Genomic DNA, 19,123 nt, shown 5'->3' with positions numbered 1-19,123 from the left:
ACCCAAGGCCGTGTGACTGCACAAGGACCAGGAGGAGCGGAGGCTGGCACACGGCCTCCTCCCACACGTGGAGTAGGGGCTGGCACACGGCGGGGCTCGGCTCCGCATCACCATCATCACCGGGGGGGCGGGGGGGGGGGGCACCACCCCGGACCTTCCGTGTGCTCTGTCACAGGAAAGAAAGTCAAAGGGAACACTGACTCTTTGACGCTTTCTGCCTCGTTGAGAACTCTAACAATAAAAAAGGCACTTCAAAGACAAATTAAAGTAACTTTATTTACTGCTAATCTTACCATGAAATGCCTATAAGAATAGTTACAAAATAGTGCAGTTTTTTACACACTTTGGTGCCATCCTGACACGATGATCCTTTCACAGAAAGGACTCTGACAGTTCACGCAGAGATAAAGCTCACTGGTGCAAACACAAATGAAAACGCGTGGAGGCAACATCTCCCACGTCGGGAGGCTGGCTGGCAACGCATGTTAACAAACGCAGAATAAATAACAGCTTTACACTTTTCTTTTCCTTTTTTATTTTTTTAAAACAATTTTCAAATACAAAAATGTAGATATTCAAGATGGATTTTCATATACATATATATATATATTCCTGCTGCAATCAGTGGATCAAAAAGCAAAAGTGTCCTTAGCATGTTTCATCTTTGAAAACCCACAAGACTATTCATAAACCCCATTACAAGGAGGGTGTGCAAGACCACCGACGATGCTGGCAGAGCCCGGGAGCCCGATTCCGGCTGGAGTAGAGAGAAGGAAGTGCAAGCACGACCCATTTAATTAAACAGGGTTTTCTTGATCTTTGCAGGAACCAAGAGCCAAGAAAACGCCCCACATTATGATCTGGGCTCTTTAGAGCCAAACTTCACCAGGATTTCTTTCCAGCATCCGTAAGAAATGGTGGTTATGAGTGACTCACCAGTGAAACAGTCATTAGATGATCCTGTCATCCTTTATACAGAGACAGACACGTCCGTACAGCCTGAAGCTCAAACTTTGGTTCTCTTAAAACACTTGCTAAAGCAAAATAATTCATGACTACAGAACTTTTTTGCCTTCTGAGGTGTCAAGTTAAAGTCCTCTGACCAGGCTCGAGTCCACCAGGCCCTGTGACATCCACGTGGGGACACGAGGTGCCACAGGTGGGGCGTGCTGACGATCTCCATGTGTGTAATACTGACTCCCACCGGGGGTAACACTGCAAGTCTGCTGTACCCTAAGTCTATTTCTTTGTTACCTGAAAACAATTTTGTATAAAAATATGACTGTTTCTTTAGAAAATAATATATAGTTTTTTTTAATAAAACCTGGTAGATAGAAAAAATGGTATATTAAAATATGGTAAACAAATGTAAAATACTTGGTCATTAAAACATCCCGTAGAAAGACCTTGTGCTGAGCAACGCGCTCTGCGGAGGCTCAGTTGCTCTCCCGACCTGGTTGCCCTGGACGCCTCGCAGCAGTGGCAGAAACCGTCTCAAAACTGGCCCTTTCTCAAACACTAACATCTCCCACACACTTCTGCTTCAAAATCCACGAGAGACGCCCTCTGAACCAGTGGCTTCCAACTCTGCCGCGTATGAGCTCCTTCTGGAGAACTCTGAAAGAAGAGGCGATCCCACCTGGGTCCCACCACAGGACACTGAGCTAATTCACCCAGGATGGGACCCAGACATGGCTATTTCCTTAAAAGCTCCCCAAATAATTGTTATGCAACCAGGGTTGAGAATCACAGGAAAAGACACGTGAGGAAACAGTTGTTCTTAACTCTCCATCAAGTGATTGTCTGCAGGCACCACGCATTCCATGACACATCCTCCGTATTAGACAAGAAAAGCCGTGTGGACCAGACAGCCATGGAGGCGAAAATAAAGAGCGGCAAGCTTTGCACACATACAGACACACACAGCCTAGTGGATTTATGTATGTGTTACGCATACATGTAGTTAGGGCATTGTGGTTAAGCAGAAACTACCGTTACCATAATTCGTTCTTGATTAAAAACGAACACCAAGCACAAACATTTTCTAAGACGTTTCTGTAGCTGTAACAGAAACTGGTTTTGAAACGCCACAAGATACATTAAGACATGAACACAGCTGATGGGTTCCTTGGATGAGGACTCAGCTGAGGCCTAGAGCTTTCTGGGAGAGGAGGCCGGGTGCAGCCGGCTGCGAAGGAGTCATGGCATCACAGCGTGCCGTCCCCTGCTGACTGCTGACTCACATCTCCCTCCTGGGCGATGCCTCCGTACAGCGACTCTTTGGCTTTCGAGAACCACGTGACTGTGACGGCCTTGCGAGGGCTCTCTTTGGGACAGCCCCTGTGCGCGTCAACGGTCTCCCCACAGAAAGAGGCGACTCTTCCTCCTCCTCCCTCAAAACATGACCATTTCACGAGGGAGCGATAAAAAAATTACCAGCAAACATCTAACAACATGTTTCACGTGATAAAAAACGTGACATTACAGGCAGCTGAATGAGAAAACAAGACGGCGACCGAACGCACCGCAGCTCGATGCTCTGAAGGCTGGCTGACCAGCAAAGGCACTCCCGCGACAGGCTGTGAACTTCTGGGCGCCGTCTAGACGTCCCCTGCAGTCCCTGCACCTATGCACGGTCCTTAAAGTGCAACTGTCCCAAGGCTTTTGTTTCCGTCACAAATATCGTAAAGAAAGAGGGTGTTTGGGGGAAGGAAATATGGCACAATGATGAGCAAAGCAGCCGCCCGCGGCCCCCGCGGCCCCCAGCAAAGGGCAGGCCGCCGTGTGGCTGCCGGGCCGGTGCACTTTACACAACAAACTCCGGAACGTCATCGTGAGTGAGGTCCAGAGAGAAGTACTTGCTGGCTCTTTTGACGGGCAAAGCGTCCTGGATGTGCACGCTCTGCTGAGCCAAGCAGCTGCTGCAGTAGAGGCCCTCCTGGCCCAGGCCGTGGCCGCACCCAAACGTGTAGCTCTGCGCGGTGTCCTGGCACAGGCCGGCGATGCGCAGGAAGTCCTTCTGGTAGAGTCTGATGTCATCCAGGCTCAGGCTGTGCCGGTCAGTGGAGCTCTTTGGTTTCCGGCAGACAGTCTGGAAAGTAAGGGAGGGAGCAACAACTTTAGGGGGACAGACTAAAGGGAAAGCAACGTCCCGGTAAAGAGGGAGGCTGCAAAGTCTAGAAAGGTATAAGGAGTCCCCACGCTTCAGAAAGCGGTTTCCAGCCTGAGTCTGTGGGGAAACACCGACACCGCCAGCAGCAGCGCACACTCACAGAGCCTTCCCTACGTGCAGGCCTGATCCGCACCAGCCACTCATGCTAACCCACGGACCCGCCCACAGCCCAGGAGGCCAGAGCCCCACTCGACAGACGAACAATCCACGGCACAGAGGAGAAGCATCCAGAATCCAGTGTCGGCAGCATCTCAGAAATCGAGCAGTGGCCAGATGACCGGGCTGGCGGGTAAAGACCCTGCCTGTTTCCACTAGGACGCAGCATTCACCGTGGCAACCCTCCCATGCCGAGGGCTGTTATCATTTTAGTAAGAAAGGGGAAAACAAGCCAACGATTAAGAAACACAGTCTGAAGAACTGTTTTATAAAAGCCAGAATTCCTGGGTAGAAAAACAGTGCAAAGTGTTTCTGGTGCAGAAAAGGCTGGGAGGCGAGTCCCAGAACGAGGAGGCAGCTCCTGGACCGCGGAGGCCGCGTTCTGCCGCCAGGGAGCACTCAGGACTCGCCATCCCAAGACGGGTCCAGGGCCACACAGAAACAGGGCAGCAAGTGGCTCTCGTAACCCCACGGAGGGAAGATACTGCACAGGTGACTGAGGGGGCTGGCCTTCTCTCTCACTGTCTGCCGCCAGCACAGAGGCCAGCTGTGCGAGAAGATGGCTCCCCTTAGCTGGAGGGAAACCGCCAGGAGCAGGCGTCAGAGCCTGAGCACAGACAGTTCACCAGGGTCTCAGATCTGAGAACAATGTCTCACTAGGTGTCACATCTGAGCGTGGTGTTCACTAGCATGTCATGTCTGAGCACGGACAGTTCACTAGGTATCATGTCTGAGCGCGGCGTCACGCTAGGTGTCACCTCCCAGCAGTCCCTGAAGCTGGCGACCTTCCAGGACTCACAGTGACTGCACACGTGGGACTCATGGGGCATCACCACATCCCCGCGGGATGCACATGATGTGTCTGCATCTTGAGGATGTGAGCCCGCCCCTCCGCTGTGCCCAGCACACGCGTGTACAGCAGGAGCTGCTTGAGTGCAGAGGCGGTGTGCAAACCACACAGCGTGGTCCTGATGCTCGCACTCCACACAGCGCTCTGAGAAATCACTCACTGGAATTTTATAAGATGTCAGGTTCACATTACGGCTACTTAAATGGAAGTAAGAGAAAGAAAGGACAAATGAGAAGAAAGAGAAGAGAAAAAAAGCAAGGGCAAAGAAAGCCAGAACGGAAGAGAAAGAAACAGAGGAGAGACGCACAGAGGGTGGAAACAAAAAGGACAGAGAGCCAGAGCTCAGGGGGGGACGTGAGCCGTGGGGCGCCACACGCTGCAGCCGTGGGTCAGAGCATCTACCTCGCCTCCAGCTCCTGACGGCGTCACAGAACCAGTGAGCACAGGTCACCCAACGCCCTGTTCCCCCCAGTTGCTGAGATCAAGAGCACACAGTTCACCTAGGCCAGAGGCCAGTGGCTTCCCGCCCACATGAAGTGTGCACCCAAGGACATCATTTACCCAAATAAAGGTCAACGTGGAGATAAATGGAACCAGAAAACAGAACGGAAATAAACTCAGAGGAAAACTAGAATGTGTCTATCTAGTAAGAAACATTTCCTTAGGGTTCTAAACCTTCACTTGTTTAGGTACACGTGCACGTTAGGGTCCTATTTAAAACTGTCTACAACTTCGCCTCCTGATCTTAATCCGTCAGTGCCCCCCGTACCTGAGGGAGAGAATCAGTGCTCTGGCCTCGAAGCTTGACGACTGTTTCCGAGGAGCTGGACGTGGAGGAGCCAATTTCTTTCACGATCAACCCTAAAGCAAAACAGAGAGGAAATGAAGACTGCCGACGCCCACTCCTTGCGCCCTGTCGGACGCCCGCAGGCGAGGACGGAGGGGCACAAGTTCTCGGAGCTCATCCTGGCTAACGGGGAGCCTGCAGCACAGATGTCCCGAGCGGATCCCACCAGTAAGAGACCAACATGGGAGGCCAGGGGGAAGACTCTGTTCTGATCCCCGGGATCCGTGCAGCCCATCATGCCGTGCTCACATTTTGGAAGCAGGATCCAGTGCTGACACCTCCCTACGTGACTGTGGCCAGGGAGTAAACTCCCAGAAAAAGTGTTTCAGACAGTAAACCTGCCACCAAGAACTGGAGACGGAGAAGACCACGGACACTTTCCCTCAGATGGCGGGAGATCCTTAAGGCCGAACGGTTCCTTAAGCAAAGTGCACCCCACCTTTTAAAGCAGCACCTTGAGTAAGTGCTGGCCTTTACTCGGCCTCTGCTGGTTTCCGCCCCTCAGCTCCTCAGAAAGCCTCACCGTGACTCAGGGTCTAGTACAGACTCAGTGTCACATGAAGACGCTCCCGTTTTATGTGCAGACAGTTTAAAACCTCTCGGGTGATGCTCACGTCTGGCGGGTACACACTCTGCTTTGGCAGAGGGTCCTTCTCTGGAAAGAGCCTCATCTTCTAAGAGGCATTAACTCTCGAACAAACCCCCACAGGCACGGCTGGCACCTGCTCTAGTTCCTCCTGGATTTCCTGGTAAATGTTCCTTTGGCTGCCAAGCCTGTACACAGTCTGCTCTAGAACCCAGACCCGGCCTAGAAAGGTCAGCACCAAACCCGGTGCTTGGAACACGGAACCAGCTCGAGGCAGCTCCCACAGAACAAAGACAAGCAGCGTGCGACATCGCTACTCAATCAGCTCAGTGTAGCGCTGTCCATGCACCTATAACGTGCGTGTAATTGTCAAGTTATGGTTTAAAGACACTGCAGTCTATCTGTAAGGAAAACGTGCAATATAACACAGCAAGTGGGCAAAGACGGCCAAGTTTGGTCTAAGAGCTCTGAGTGTGACGAGGCGACCGGGCGCCGGGCCTGTGGGGAGGCCCTGGAGGCCGTGTGCTGCCGGGTCAGCGACCGCAGCTCTGCAGCAACAGCTCCTCCTGCTCTCACAGACTGAGCCCAGCGTGACGGGCCCTGTGCGCGCCTGCCCGGCACGTGCGGAGGCTCGCTATCAGAGACTGCGGGTCTGGACGGCAGTGGCAGCCCAGCCCTGTGCAGCAGGGTCTGTCGCTCAAGCAAAGCTGCAAGTCACAGAGCAAGAAGCACCCAGGCCACTCGGCAGTGCTGGTTCCCAAGGCAGAGACTAACTCGACGGGCGACAGGAGCAGTTAGGAGTGATGGTTTGGAAACGAACAGATACTGCCGCTATTTTATTTAAGACAACATCTTTCATTTCATAGAAATATACATTGTTTTATATTATATAGGTTATGCGACCCTGTAAGAGGGCTGCCGTGAAGGAACTGGAAGAATGCATCAAATATGGAACTTGCGAGTCTCTTCATGTCAACCTTTTGGACCCTTTCTCCTCAGACTCCTGTGCCCAGTACGACGCAGGGGTGAGAAAACACACACAACTCTAGACCTGACGTCTGATTCCAGCCAGCAAGGGCACCGTGCTCCCCAGTCTGCAGGTTCCTCTGTGAGGAGGAGGCGGGTCCACCCAGGGCACCGTGCTCCCCAGTCTGCAGGTTTCTCTCTGTGAGGAGGTGGATCCACCCAGGGCACCGTGCTCCCCAGTCTGCAGGTTTCTATCTGTGAGGAGGAGGCGGGTCCACCCAGGGCACCGTGCTCCCCAGTCTGCAGGTTTCTATCTGTGAGGAGGAGGAGGATCCACCCAGGGCACCGTGCTCCCCAGTCTGCAGGTTTCTATGTGTGAGGAGGAGGCGGGTCGGAAGGGTCCAGATGGATCACGGGATTCTCTGACGACTGTTAAGGCAGCACAAACGGAGACAAAGCCCCTCACAGGAGTGCGTCTGAGCGCAGGGCGGAGCACAGTAAGCCTGGCCTGAGCCCTCTGCCTTCCTGGCTCCACAGGGCACTGGGTCCTGCAGTCGACCGCACAGCCTGGACAGGCTCTTCCTGTCCTGTCCCTGGTCCGCAGCCGTCGCCCCTTCTGTTTCTGAGGCACCTGCTTCTCAGGCCAGGACCACCCGCCTCCCAAGGACACGAGCTTCCCAGACGAGCTCACCCGAGTGTCCGTTCAGCTTCCGTGACATGAGCATGTCCTCCGTGATGTAGATGCACATGTCCGGGCTGACCTCCAGAGACTCTTCGTGCATCTGCTCCAGGTCCCTGGGGTCATCAACCAACATCTCTATTTCTGACACAGAAGAAGACATTTGGTGACATGAAGGGACGTGGCCACCGTAACCCACAGCCACATGCGGAAGAGGCTATGTAATTACGCACATTTACAGACTTGCTAAGGAGCCTCTACAATAGCAAACTCCAGGGGCAGTTCTCAACTAGATGCTACCTGCTCTCTTCTTCACCGGATTGCTGTGTTGTCTACGTGTCTGCTAATGACACGACTTGACTGTCAATTATTCTTTACTTGTTAAGAAAGAAGAGGGGCTAGCCCCGTGGCCCAGTGGTTAAGTTCGTGCGCTCTGCATCAGCAGCCTGGGGTTCACTGGTTCGGCTCCCAGGCGTGGACTCAGCACCGCTCATCAAGCCACAGTGAGGCGGCGTTCCACACAGGAGAACTAGAAGGACCTCCAACTAGAACATGTACAACTATGTACTGGGGGCTTTGGAGAGAAGGAAAGAAAAAGAGGAAGACTGGTAACAGATATTAGCTCAGGGCCAATCTTTGAAAAAAAAAAAATAGTCTATACTTCCTAAAGCAATCTACAGATTCAATGCAATCCCTATCAAAGTTCCAATGACATTTTTCACAGAAACAGAACAAAGAATCCTAAAATTTATATGGAACAACAAAAGACCCCAAATAGCCAAAGGATTCCTGAGAAAAAAGAACAAAGCTGGAGGTATCACACTCCCTGATTTCAAAATATACTACAAAGCTATAGTAACCAACACAGCACGGTACTGGCACAAAAACAGATACACAGAGCAATGGAACAGAATCAAGAGCCCAGAAATAAACCCACAAATTTACGGACAGCTAATTTTCGACAAGGGAGCCAAGAGCATACAATGGAGAAAGGAAAGTCTTTTCAATTAATGGTGCTGGGAAAACTGGGACAGCCACATGCAAAAGAGTCAAAGTAGACCATTATCTCACACCATGCACAAAAATCAACTCAAAATGGATTAAAGACTTGAAGGTAAGACCTGAAACCATGAAACTTCTAGAAGAAAACATAGGCAGTATGCTCTTTGACATCAGTCTTAGCAGCATATTTTCAAGTACCATGTCTGACCGGGCAAGGGAAACAAAAGAAAAAATGAACAAATGGGACTACATCAAACTAAAAAGCTTCTGCACAGCAAAGGAAACCATCAACAAACAAAAAGACAACCTAACAATTGGGAGAAGATATTCACAAACCATATACCAGATAAGGGGTTAATATCCAAAATATACAAAGAACTCATACATGTCAACAACAAAAAACCTAACAACCCAAATAAAAAATGGGCCAAAGATCTGAACAGAGATTTCTCCAAAGAAGATATACAGATGGCCAACAGGCACATGAAAAGATGTTCAACATCATTAACTATCAAGGAAATGCAAATCAAAACTACGAGATATCACCTCACTCTGGTCAGAATGGCTATAATTAACAAGACAGGAAACAACAAGTGGTGGAGAGAAGGGAACCCTTGCACACTGCTGGTTGGAGTGCAAACTGGTACAGCCACTATGGAAAGCAGTATGGAGTTTCCTCAGAAAATTAAGAATAAATCTACCATATGATCCAGCTATCCCACTGCTGAGTATTTATCTAAAGAGCTTGAAAACACCAACGCATAAAGATATGTGCACCCCTGTGTGCATGGCAGAATTATGCAGAATAGCCAAGACTTGGAAGCAACCTAGATGCCCATCAAGAGACGAATGGATAAAGAAGATGTGGTATATATACCCAGTGGAGAACTACTCAGCCATAAGAAACGATGAAATCTGGCCATTTGTGACAACATGGATGGACCTTGAGAGTATTATGCTAAGTGAAGTCAGTCAGAGGGAGAAAGTCAAATACCGTATGACCTCACTCATAAGTAGAAATAAAAACGACGATAAACAAACACATAGCAAGGGAGATTGGACTGGTGGTTACGAGAGGGGAAGGGGGGAAGGGCGGAAGGGGTGAAGGGGGAGGGGGGAGAGCGAAAGCAGTGATTAGGTGCATGTGTGTGGTGATGGATGGTAATTAGTCTTTGGGTGGTGAACATGATGTAACCTACACAGAATTCGAAATATATTACGACGTACACCAGAAATTTATATAATGTTATAAACCAATATTACTGCAATTTAAAAAGTAATTAAAAAAAGAAAAATAACAACACAGATGCACACAAATGCTGTTTGGCTGGTACAGGCTCTAGGTCTTGCTTAGCTCCCGACACAGAGTTAAGCGGCCCGGTGCAATACTCGCTAACTCTTCAATGGCCTGGGCTCCAATCGTTCCTTTTTTGCAGAAGTTCGCGACATCTCTGTCAGTATCAGCACATCCACTCGTGTCCTAACTGACGCCTATTTACCTGGGAGTCGGAGACGCAGACACGAGGTCTGCAGGACTGACTTCCTCTCTGCTCACATACACTGCTGGACTCAGAACCCACAACCGCGCCCCGTGGTGACAAAGGGCCATGACTGGAGGGGCTGCGTCCACACACAGCAGCAACTCTGCCCTGTCACTGGGGAGCCGGCAGCACAGCCCTTCTCTACACCACCCCTAGCAGCTCTCCAGACATCGAGTCTGCAGAGCCAATATCTGGAACCCACCAGGAGAGGCAAAGAGCAGGCAGCGACCGTGGGCCACGCCGGCGGCTCGGGCTGGAGCTTACCGTCGTCCTGCGAGCCCTCCTCCAGGTGGTCCTTGCCGCCACTCTCCACCCCCGAGGTGTGGGAGCTGCCGTGGCTGGTGGTCGAGCTGCAGGTCTTCAGCTTGCGGTGGACGGCACCGCTGGAGTAGCCGTCCTCAGGCCCCGCGTCCCGCGGCTTGGTGTCGGCCTCAATGCCCGAGGTGTGGGAGCTGCCGTGGCTGGCGGTGGAGTGCCGCGACAGGCGCTTGTGCCTCGCGCTGCCTGCGCTGCTGCCGCTGGCCCGGGACCGCTGCTCCAGCGGGCCCATGTCGAGCTCCAGGCTGTCGCTGATGTACGACTCCCGATACTGCTTCTTCTCTGTGTGGGGAGGACACAGCTCGTCACCCAGTGACCAGGACAGGGGCGGCTCAGCTCGCCCGAGTCCCTGGGCCCAGAGCAGGGACAGTCACCTCTGACCCCAGTGCCTGGCAGTGCCCACGGTTCTCACAGGAGCTCAGCTCAGGACGCCCGCAGGGGAGCGAGGACCTGGACACAGACCTGGGGGCCCCGTCTCAAAGCTTCGACACCAGAGAGAGCTGCTCCAAGTGTGCGGACTGTCAGTGGGCCAAAGAGAAGCGAGCAGGCAGCTGAGAACACGCACTGAGAAGCTCAGGGCTGTCGGACGCTGCCACGACAGCCGCCAAGACTCTCTATCTCCAAAAGCATCCGCCCACGGGGACGAGAAACTTCAGCCTCTGGTCCTTCCCCACACAGAAGCTCAGAAGCACGGCTACCGAAGACTGTTCAATTCACACACAGGCCAGGGGTCCTTCATTTGTTCATTCGTTCAGTTTGGCCCACTGCTAGCTTACCTCTAATTGCTAAATATCGTTTAAAGTAAAACTATTCTTCTGAGAATTTCCTTCAAAAATTTCTAAAATTTGAGTTTTCATTAATGAAGATTGCTTTTCCCCATCTAGTGTGAATGAGCGAGGCTTTATCATCTATTGAGAAAACAAGTGTGAAATCACTACTGTTTTGACGATTGACACCCATGCGTCCTGACTGGTGACACTGCTCTTTGGTTTAACACGTCAGTGCTGGTCGTTACCGCAACGTGGCAAAGTGCCTCCTACCAAACTCAGCTGACCGCCACACAGAGGCAGAGCCACAGCTGAGCTGCAGGCGGACAACCGACACAACACAGGACTTCTGTGTGTCAGGTCAGAAATGAAAACAGAAACAGTCCAGCTTCCTGGTACTAATACTGATGAGAAATAACACATTAGAACAATGTTAAAAACGAAGAGTGCGTTTGGGGACGGTTAAATTGATATTATTTCAGAAACTGCTAACTAGCAAACTAATTGGGCTCTCAGGGGCCTGTTACTGGATGCAATTGTCTTGTCTCTTGGTTAAGTGAAAAACACTTGCACTCCTGATGTCTGAATCTAGCTCTGAAGTGTGATCACCACAGGCTCCCCAGAGAGGGAACGAGAGTCAGCACAGAGACGATACGCTCTCCAGGATGCAAATGGAAAAAACGATTGAGAAGGCTGTGTGTACATTTCTGGGCTCCAGTCCATTCACGAAAATTCTAAGCAATCAGGCTGAAGCACAAGGGTGACTGTGTGCAGCCACACAGAAGGCAGACGGGACTGGACATCAGAGCCCAACACACACACGGCTGCCCACGAAAGTGATCCTCAATAGCCCCTCTTCCAGGGCCGGACCGGTCCCAACGACTCCTGTCTTGTGAAGACAAGAGGGGCGAGATGAAGATGGAAGCTGAAGGGCTTTGCAAATTCTCGTACCATTTCTGCTCACTGTTGTACCAGAAATAATAGCCATGGGCTCTTGGAAGGGTGGGAGGAAGAAAAAGTAAAACAAGCTCTGCTGTGTTGGCGTTCTAAGACAATCGGGACCCGCGGGTCTAAAAACTCAACAGCCCTCCTGCCTGTTCACAGACACCCTGGTCCTCCCGACCTCGGGACAGGCTCGGGGCGACACGGGCTATGCTGACTCCCTGGTCTCCCCCTCCAGGCCTGTTTCCCCCCTCACAGAGCCCAGGTCAGGGTGGCACAGCGTGGCGCTCCACGCAGCCGTGTCTGCTCCCTTCACGGTGCTGTTTCACCCAGATCCACCGCAAACATTTAAGAAGCTTTGCACCACTCAGTTTCAAACTGAGAGAAACATCTAAATAACCCTGAAATTTACTCTAAGAAATGCGAAACGCAACCTCTCCTCCCCAGTGAGCTGGCGTCAGCAGTGCAGGTGATGGACTCTGCGGGAGCAGCCGGACAGGCAAACCCCTCTGAGGGGCGTGTGTGACAAGACGGCAGGTCCGCCCTGCTTCTGCAGGACACGCGGGTCTAGGGGCAGCCTGTCTCAGATGCGGACCCAAGATACGAATCTGCGTCCTCATGTCCACACGAACACCCCAAATCTCGTCTGACTGAATTACCAAGACTGTCACGACGTGACTTTACAAAACACACTGAAGACAGTAAAAAGTACACAAATGTGCAAAGTAGCGTCATGGGTCGGCAGTTGGAGTGTGTGATTTGGAGCATCCGCAGGGCGCCACAGCTGAGATGAGCGCTAACCATCAGGGTGAACTGCACAGCGGGAGTGGGGTCAGAGGCCCCTCTCCTGCCCCCTCCATCCTCACCATCACCCCCCTTGTCAGGGCCGCAGACTCCGGAGCCCACACGGTCTGCTGCGTTCTGAGTCAGCAAAGCTCCCCCAGGACCGGCTGACAAAACGCCGACGTGAACATCCCCTCCGCCCTGTCTGCATTCTCCCTGGGCTGGAGGTGGCCTCTCAGCAGTCGATGGAGGCTGCAGGGGCTTCTGCGACCTGCTTCACTGTCAGTGTGACCCAAGGACCCAGGATTTCCTGGGGACAGTAGCACCCAGGTGGGCCACGCAGTGAGGAGGACAAACCCTGGCTGCACCCTCACATAGTGGCTTCACACCAGGGAATTTCAAGCCATGCGCGGGGAACCGTCAAGAGAGTCCTGGCGGGGCACTAAAGATGGGAGCCACAGGCACTGTGGACAGGGACGCTGCACTGGGCCTGGGCGTCCCCTGCCATCAGGAAAGCAAACAGGAGCCCGTGTGGACCAGGCCCGCCGCCCCTGCCCCACTCTAGGAAAGCGGCGCAGTGGCTGCACGGTAGGCCGCGGCGGCAGGGCCCACGTGCCTCCCACCCAGATGGCCCCACCTTCGCTTTCCTCCAGCTTCCGGACGTGGCGCAGCACGGGCTGCAGGTTCATGTAGAGGCGGTGGCTGTTGCTCAGGAGCTGCAGGAGGTGTCTGGAGCGCAGGGGGCAGCCCGTGTAGTAGATGAGCTTCCTGGCTGAGGGCAGGCCGTCCGGCAAGATCTCAAATTTCTTACCCTGTGGAGGGAAAGCGCGGATCGGATTTGGGAAAAAAGCTCTGATTTGCCGAGGTCCCTCCATTATGGTTCAGAAACAGGCTCCCGACTCAGAAGAAAGCCAGGAGTCAGTGCCCAAGAGCCGTCCAGACGACCAGCGTGATCGAGGGGCCACTTTCCTGACGGGAGATTGCCCACCCGGACAAGCCTCATGTTCCTCCTTTCTTTGTGTATTTTTCCAATAATTTCTGAACAATGCAACATTATGGGTTTTAATGACACTAGATGTTCACAGCATTAACTGTAATTCTTTGAGCCCTACCAAAAACGGCTGTGGCTGTCAGCGTAGAGAAACAGTCAGGAAAAATCAACTTTGCTCTGACAGAAGAAAGTGTACCATTTCCAATATTCTAAAAATAAAAGTATTTTTCCTGTTAAGAATTGTAGACCTTTCTTTATAATGACGAGTTTCAAAGAGTCAGATACTAATAGAAACATCTTTTTATCTTTGCTCAGAAGAAGTAACTTCCAGAGGGAGTGGCCGACCCCACACCGAGAGCAAGCTACCCTCTGATTACGGCTTTCCGCTTTCCCATCCCTTGGCTGCAGGCTTTTTAAAATAACTCCACTTGAAGAACCCATCTACTGCTTTCCCACCACATTTCTTCTGCAACCAGAATAACCAGGGTTATGCAGTGGGAACCAGACACACAAATTAAACTCAGCAATTTCTTTGGCTGTAAGAATCTTTGATTTTAGCTCCACTTTTTAGCGCCACAAAGATTGATGAGTGCCCAGGATTACAGCATATGCGTAAGAATATAAGAAAGCTAACTATCTTTGTCTTCGATTTTTAAAAAATATCAACTTTTGTGCCTGGGACAATATTGTTTTATAAAAAACAAAAAATAATAAAAGTCCACAAAAACAAACAACTAAGTAATTTATTTTAGTCCGTTATTTTAAACTTACCACAAACACCAACTTTCCAACATTCGTCCAGGGGAAATCGTAAAGTAATTGTTTCTCTTCATCTACGTTCTGTGGAAAGAGTTATAACGAACAGAGTCACTGAGGAAACTGACAGACACTATAAAATGGCCTAGCGTCTCTCCAGACAGCTGAGTCACAGTAATTAAAATCCAAAAGAGGTCCCCAGCTCTCCCTGGAGACGTGCAGACAGTAATTAGAAGGTGAGTGTACAATTCCGTAGCTTTTGGTTCCTCAGTGGCTGCATTAACTGGCCTTTTCCCAGCGGTCTTTCCCCTTCTGGCCTGTCCCTAAATTTAAACAGCCAGCCCCACAGCCTCCGGCGTTCCAGAGACGAGGTAAGGCGCTCTGACTTTCACAAGCGGATATTCCGCCTGCACCAAAGATAGACAGCCTTGTTTTCTCCCAGGTCTCACAGAAACATGCATCCTTGGTCCCCTACTGATGGCTGCAGGACAAACCACCCCACCTGCAAAGGTGACAGTTACTACCTATGCACGGGACAAGCTGTAGCAGAAAAGGGGAAGAGAAACTAAGACGTCTGGTCAGGCACTGTATTAAAATGCCATTTTTCTCCCCACCACAGAGGATGAAAGAGAATATTTAAAATCAATGACACAGAAAGGAAAACGTCTGATGGTAATGACCTGCTAGTGATGAGCCGGGCCCATCCTCCGCTTGCTGCTGCTCTGCGTCCGGGAGGACTAATTACTGCCAAGCATCAGACTGCACCCACGTCCATCCCGCACCTCCCGTGCCTGTGCCAGACAGACAGGAAGCGACCACCAGCCAAGGCCAGAACGGGACCAGCAAACTCAGCGCAGGACCGCACAGGCCGTATCGACGTCAGCCACAGCGGACACGTCTGACACTCACTTCCCACCCACTCACCTGGAAGATCTGGATTCCACGCATGGTCAGTCCAAGGGTCAGAGAAGCTTCAAGTTCCCTTTTATCCTGTAGGAATAAAACTGTGTGAGAAAGTGTATTTTTCTTCTACAATGGATAATTCAACACCAAAGAAAAGAAACAGAAAGAGAAACTTCAGGATTGGAGAGTTTTTGACTTAAAATAACCTTGCTCATCTTTCTGCATCCTGAGTTTTTTACGAGGTTTAAGAACATCGTGAGCATGCATTAAATCAATAACGGTAAACTCTACTTTTAAAATCTCTAAGATTTCAAAGCATTAGTGTTCTTACTATATTACATACATTTTCACATCTGACAACATTCTAAATACTTATGCTATTGCGAACTCCAGTAAACAACTATTTTTGCTGCATTTCCATCATTCTTTTTTACCTTCCATCTTACACTGAATCTTTTCTCAGACATTAGAATCTGTCAGTTATAGTCTGAGATGCACTAGAGTTTACATGTTTCAAACAATGTAAATCTGCAAGGTCTGAAGCCAAAATTAGAGGCAAGCCTGAACACTGAAGGCTCTCTCATGAGGACAGATAATAAAGCTGTAAAAGCTCTACATCAGTTACTGTGGAAAGAACATTTATTTTTACGAAGTTCAATTATCACTTGCCAATATGATACACATCCTACCAGCTAAACAATAAACTATAAAAAATAAACTATGAGCATAAAGGAAAAAGTTCCACAATTAAGAATTACTCTGAAATTTGGCCACATCTTTTAAATGCTCATCTGTAATAAGTGGGTAAAAGTATGAAGTTCAAAATGGAAGATAAAATTACTAAGTAACAAATATTTTCATTATGAGATTTTGCAATAAAAACAATAAATGAATATGGACAGATCTTTCTTACGTTTGGGACCAGTTTTCTCGTGACCATCTTTAGAAGACACCCTCACGTGGCAGAGGAATGAGGAGACAGCCCGTTTTCACTATTGGGCTGTTCTCTCCAAGGAATGTACTCTACGTCAAGACAGCAGCCTCCCTTCAGGGCTGCTCTGAGTGCACCCTGAAATGAGACTGCTCATAAAAAGGCCGGTGGTGCGCATATGAGGCGTCTGTCACTGCAAAAGGGGTGCAGACGATTTTTCCAGAATGTTTCCTGTCCTCTTTCCACCTTATTTCCATTTTACAAGCAGGTCTTAAACAAAGCAGTTTTAATGGCTGCCACTAGATTTCTCCAATAAACGAAAACTCTGCCCATGAAGCAATAATGTCGACATCCCTACTTCACCCAGTTAAATCATGAATCATCTCGTTCTAAGCAGACAGAGAACTGTATCGTGTGACCTACAGATGTAGATTACTTTAAGCAAATTGGAAAGATTAATTTTGATACAAAAGATAAATTGGGGAAACGTACTCACTAAAGAATTCCTCACAGGATTCTTTAAAACGCTAAGCTTCCCTAACAAGTAAGAAGCAATGACTCTCCCTGGAGCACTCACGAAAGTGCCAGGCCCTCCCTCCGGTTCTCTGAGCTTCATTCTCTCACAGAATCTTCCCAACCCTGTGACCTGTTTGGAATGACGCCCACACAAGACACGGCCCAGCATCAGTCACATTTGCCGAGGATCCCAGTAACTGAGCGGTGACACATGGCTTCTGACTCAGAAATGATGCCAAAGCCACACTCTTTCCAAAAGATCATTCTAAAATATAAACCAATTGCCAAAAATGTCATTTAGTTGCATTTTCTCATATAACCTGAGGTGTCACATCTGAAATCTCTTAAGGGGAAAAAAAAATAACTCAGTCCTTTCAGAATTCCGCCTAAGAGATCTTCTGGAACTCAATGTGCTTCCCAGGATGACAGGGTATTAACAGTGATCTCCTGGGGACTGAAGAGAAAAAAATACCATCCTCTGGCTCCTTGTTAAGCTTTCTGAGCCGGCCAGGAAGATCACCCAGCAACACCCACCACGTCCAGTCCAGGGCATGACGGTCAAGTTATGCAACCTTGCCACAAGGGTGCAGCAGAGACAGCAAGCAAGAGACAATGCAGTGGCAACAGCAGCTGAACAGCGTGCTGAGGTGGCACGGCTTGAACGCCTTCTCATCCAACCACTCCTTTAGTCTTCAACAATCCGCAGAGGTAGATAGGTCACCATCCCCATTTAACCATGGGGAAACTAAAGCACAGAGAGGTTAAGTAACTTGGCTAAGGTCACAGAGTAAGAGGCGGACTCCCTCCTATTTGGCAGGAGTTCTTGCCAAGCAAGTGACACTTGTGAAACAGGGAGATGCGTGGGGAGGGGAGGGGAAGAGAAGAGGAGATGGTAAACAGTGTGAGTGGTTCCCTGCAGAGCCTGGCCCAGCTCTTATTTGGGTGTGTGACCTCTGACCCAGGATGGGAAAATGAGGCTAGAGAGACACAGGGCACAAAAGAGGGTCACAAAGTTCGGAGAATGAGGGGCACGCGGGGCCTGTGTAAGCCCAGGAAGGCCCAGGTTGAATTCTGGCTCTGCCACTTCCTGGTGTTGTGGGCTCTGCTCATGTGCTCATCTGTGAAACGAAGATCACCGTTTCCATCTTACAGAGTTGCGAAAATCTTCAAAAAGATAAATATACAGTGTGGCCCATAAACACAGCACCCAACAAACCCTGGCTGCTGTGTGATGTTCTCATGATTAATAGAGGCAATGCAGGCTTCACTTTGAGGAATACTGAAAATTACCCATCAAACAAGTGTCAGATGTTACTCCCCGAGGAAGAAATGCAGGTTCGGGAAGGAGAAAGATCACTATTTCGTAATCACTGAAAGGCCAGGTCACAACCTGCAGCCACGTTATCTAATGTGAGAACCATCAAGAAGACCGGCTCCCCGGTCCCGGGCCCCTGGGGAAGGCTCGCAGACCCCAGACTGGCCCACAGGAGAAACAGCGGTGCACACGAAACTCATAAGAAGCCGGCCAGGAATGGACGGCGACTGTCGACACAAGCTGCGTCTGCTGGCGCAGGCAGGCCCCCAGCCCCGCACCTTGTACAGCCTGTAGTAATGCACGGCCACGTCGTCCAGCCGCACGGCCTCCTTGATGTACTTGAGATGGGCCTCGGAGGCCGTCAGCGCAAACTGGTCTCTGTGCATGTTGGGGATGTGCTTCAGGATGTAGTCCTTCCCCCTCCTGGAGACCACCTGTCGGAGAGAGGGGAGCGTGGGACACTGCTGGAGCGACGTGAGGACACCCTCCCCCCACAACGGCCAGAGGACCAGGACCCAGAATGGGCCATGGAAACGGGCTGGTTTCCAGACGAAAGTCTGGCTTTTGCTGTTTTCACCGTGTGTTATTAGGCTGAATCAGCTCACAGCAGAAGCTACAGAGTGAATTTAGCTGCAGCACTGTGTGCCCAAGAAGAAAAACCATGAGAAATGGGAAAAGATGCTCCCTTGGCTTTAAACTCACCAAGAGAAAAACAGGCAAACCTGCAAAATTTGGTACAGATAACTGTTTACACTTGCAAAATTACTGGCACCGTGAAACACACATCCTGTCAGCACATCCTCAGGTTCTGGAAACCACTTGATTCCTCTAACCCTTCAGCCATGGAGTGGGAGGTTCTAGACGCTCATCCCAGGAAGGCGGGGCCCTGGGAGGAGTTCCCTGCACCGTGTGCTTTTTGCCTAAGAGGCTGATAGGAACACTCTATTTGAACAGTGATGGGAAAAGAGCCCTGTCCAAAGGTTCACTGCAATTCACTGTGGCTTCGATTTTCACAGGGCTGGAGCCCGAGCTGTGAGATGCCAGCAACACCCAGCACCCAGTAGCTGCAGGCGAGAGCAAGGGGTCAATTACCTAAGAGTCT

At 50.5% G+C, this 19,123-nt stretch overlaps 1 protein-coding gene across 15 annotated transcripts in view; it reads right to left on the bottom strand.

Annotated features, from left to right (window-relative positions):
* Window positions 1-256: 256 nt before the first annotated feature.
* FRMD6 (FERM domain containing 6) overlaps window positions 257-19,123 on the bottom strand; it is a 279,784-nt gene continuing 260,917 nt past the window's right edge. For all 15 annotated transcript variants that reach the window (XM_070630335.1, XM_070630349.1, XM_070630345.1 and 12 more), the window contains 8 exons: window positions 18,300-18,455; window positions 15,281-15,346; window positions 14,372-14,440; window positions 13,247-13,421; window positions 10,064-10,399; window positions 7,269-7,400; window positions 4,948-5,039; window positions 257-3,091 (listed from right to left, as the gene is read on the bottom strand). In XM_070630335.1, coding sequence (XP_070486436.1) covers window positions 2,807-3,091; window positions 4,948-5,039; window positions 7,269-7,400; window positions 10,064-10,399; window positions 13,247-13,421; window positions 14,372-14,440; window positions 15,281-15,346; window positions 18,300-18,455 — 1,311 coding nt within the window. In that variant the 3' untranslated portion in view covers window positions 257-2,806. The remainder of the gene's footprint in view (window positions 3,092-4,947; window positions 5,040-7,268; window positions 7,401-10,063; window positions 10,400-13,246; window positions 13,422-14,371; window positions 14,441-15,280; window positions 15,347-18,299; window positions 18,456-19,123) is intronic.

The sequence above is a fragment of the Equus przewalskii genome, chromosome 1 (assembly GCF_037783145.1).
Source record: "Equus przewalskii isolate Varuska chromosome 1, EquPr2, whole genome shotgun sequence".
Taxonomy (NCBI): Eukaryota; Metazoa; Chordata; class Mammalia; order Perissodactyla; family Equidae; genus Equus; species Equus przewalskii.
This window is presented reverse-complemented; position numbering and strand designations above follow the sequence as displayed.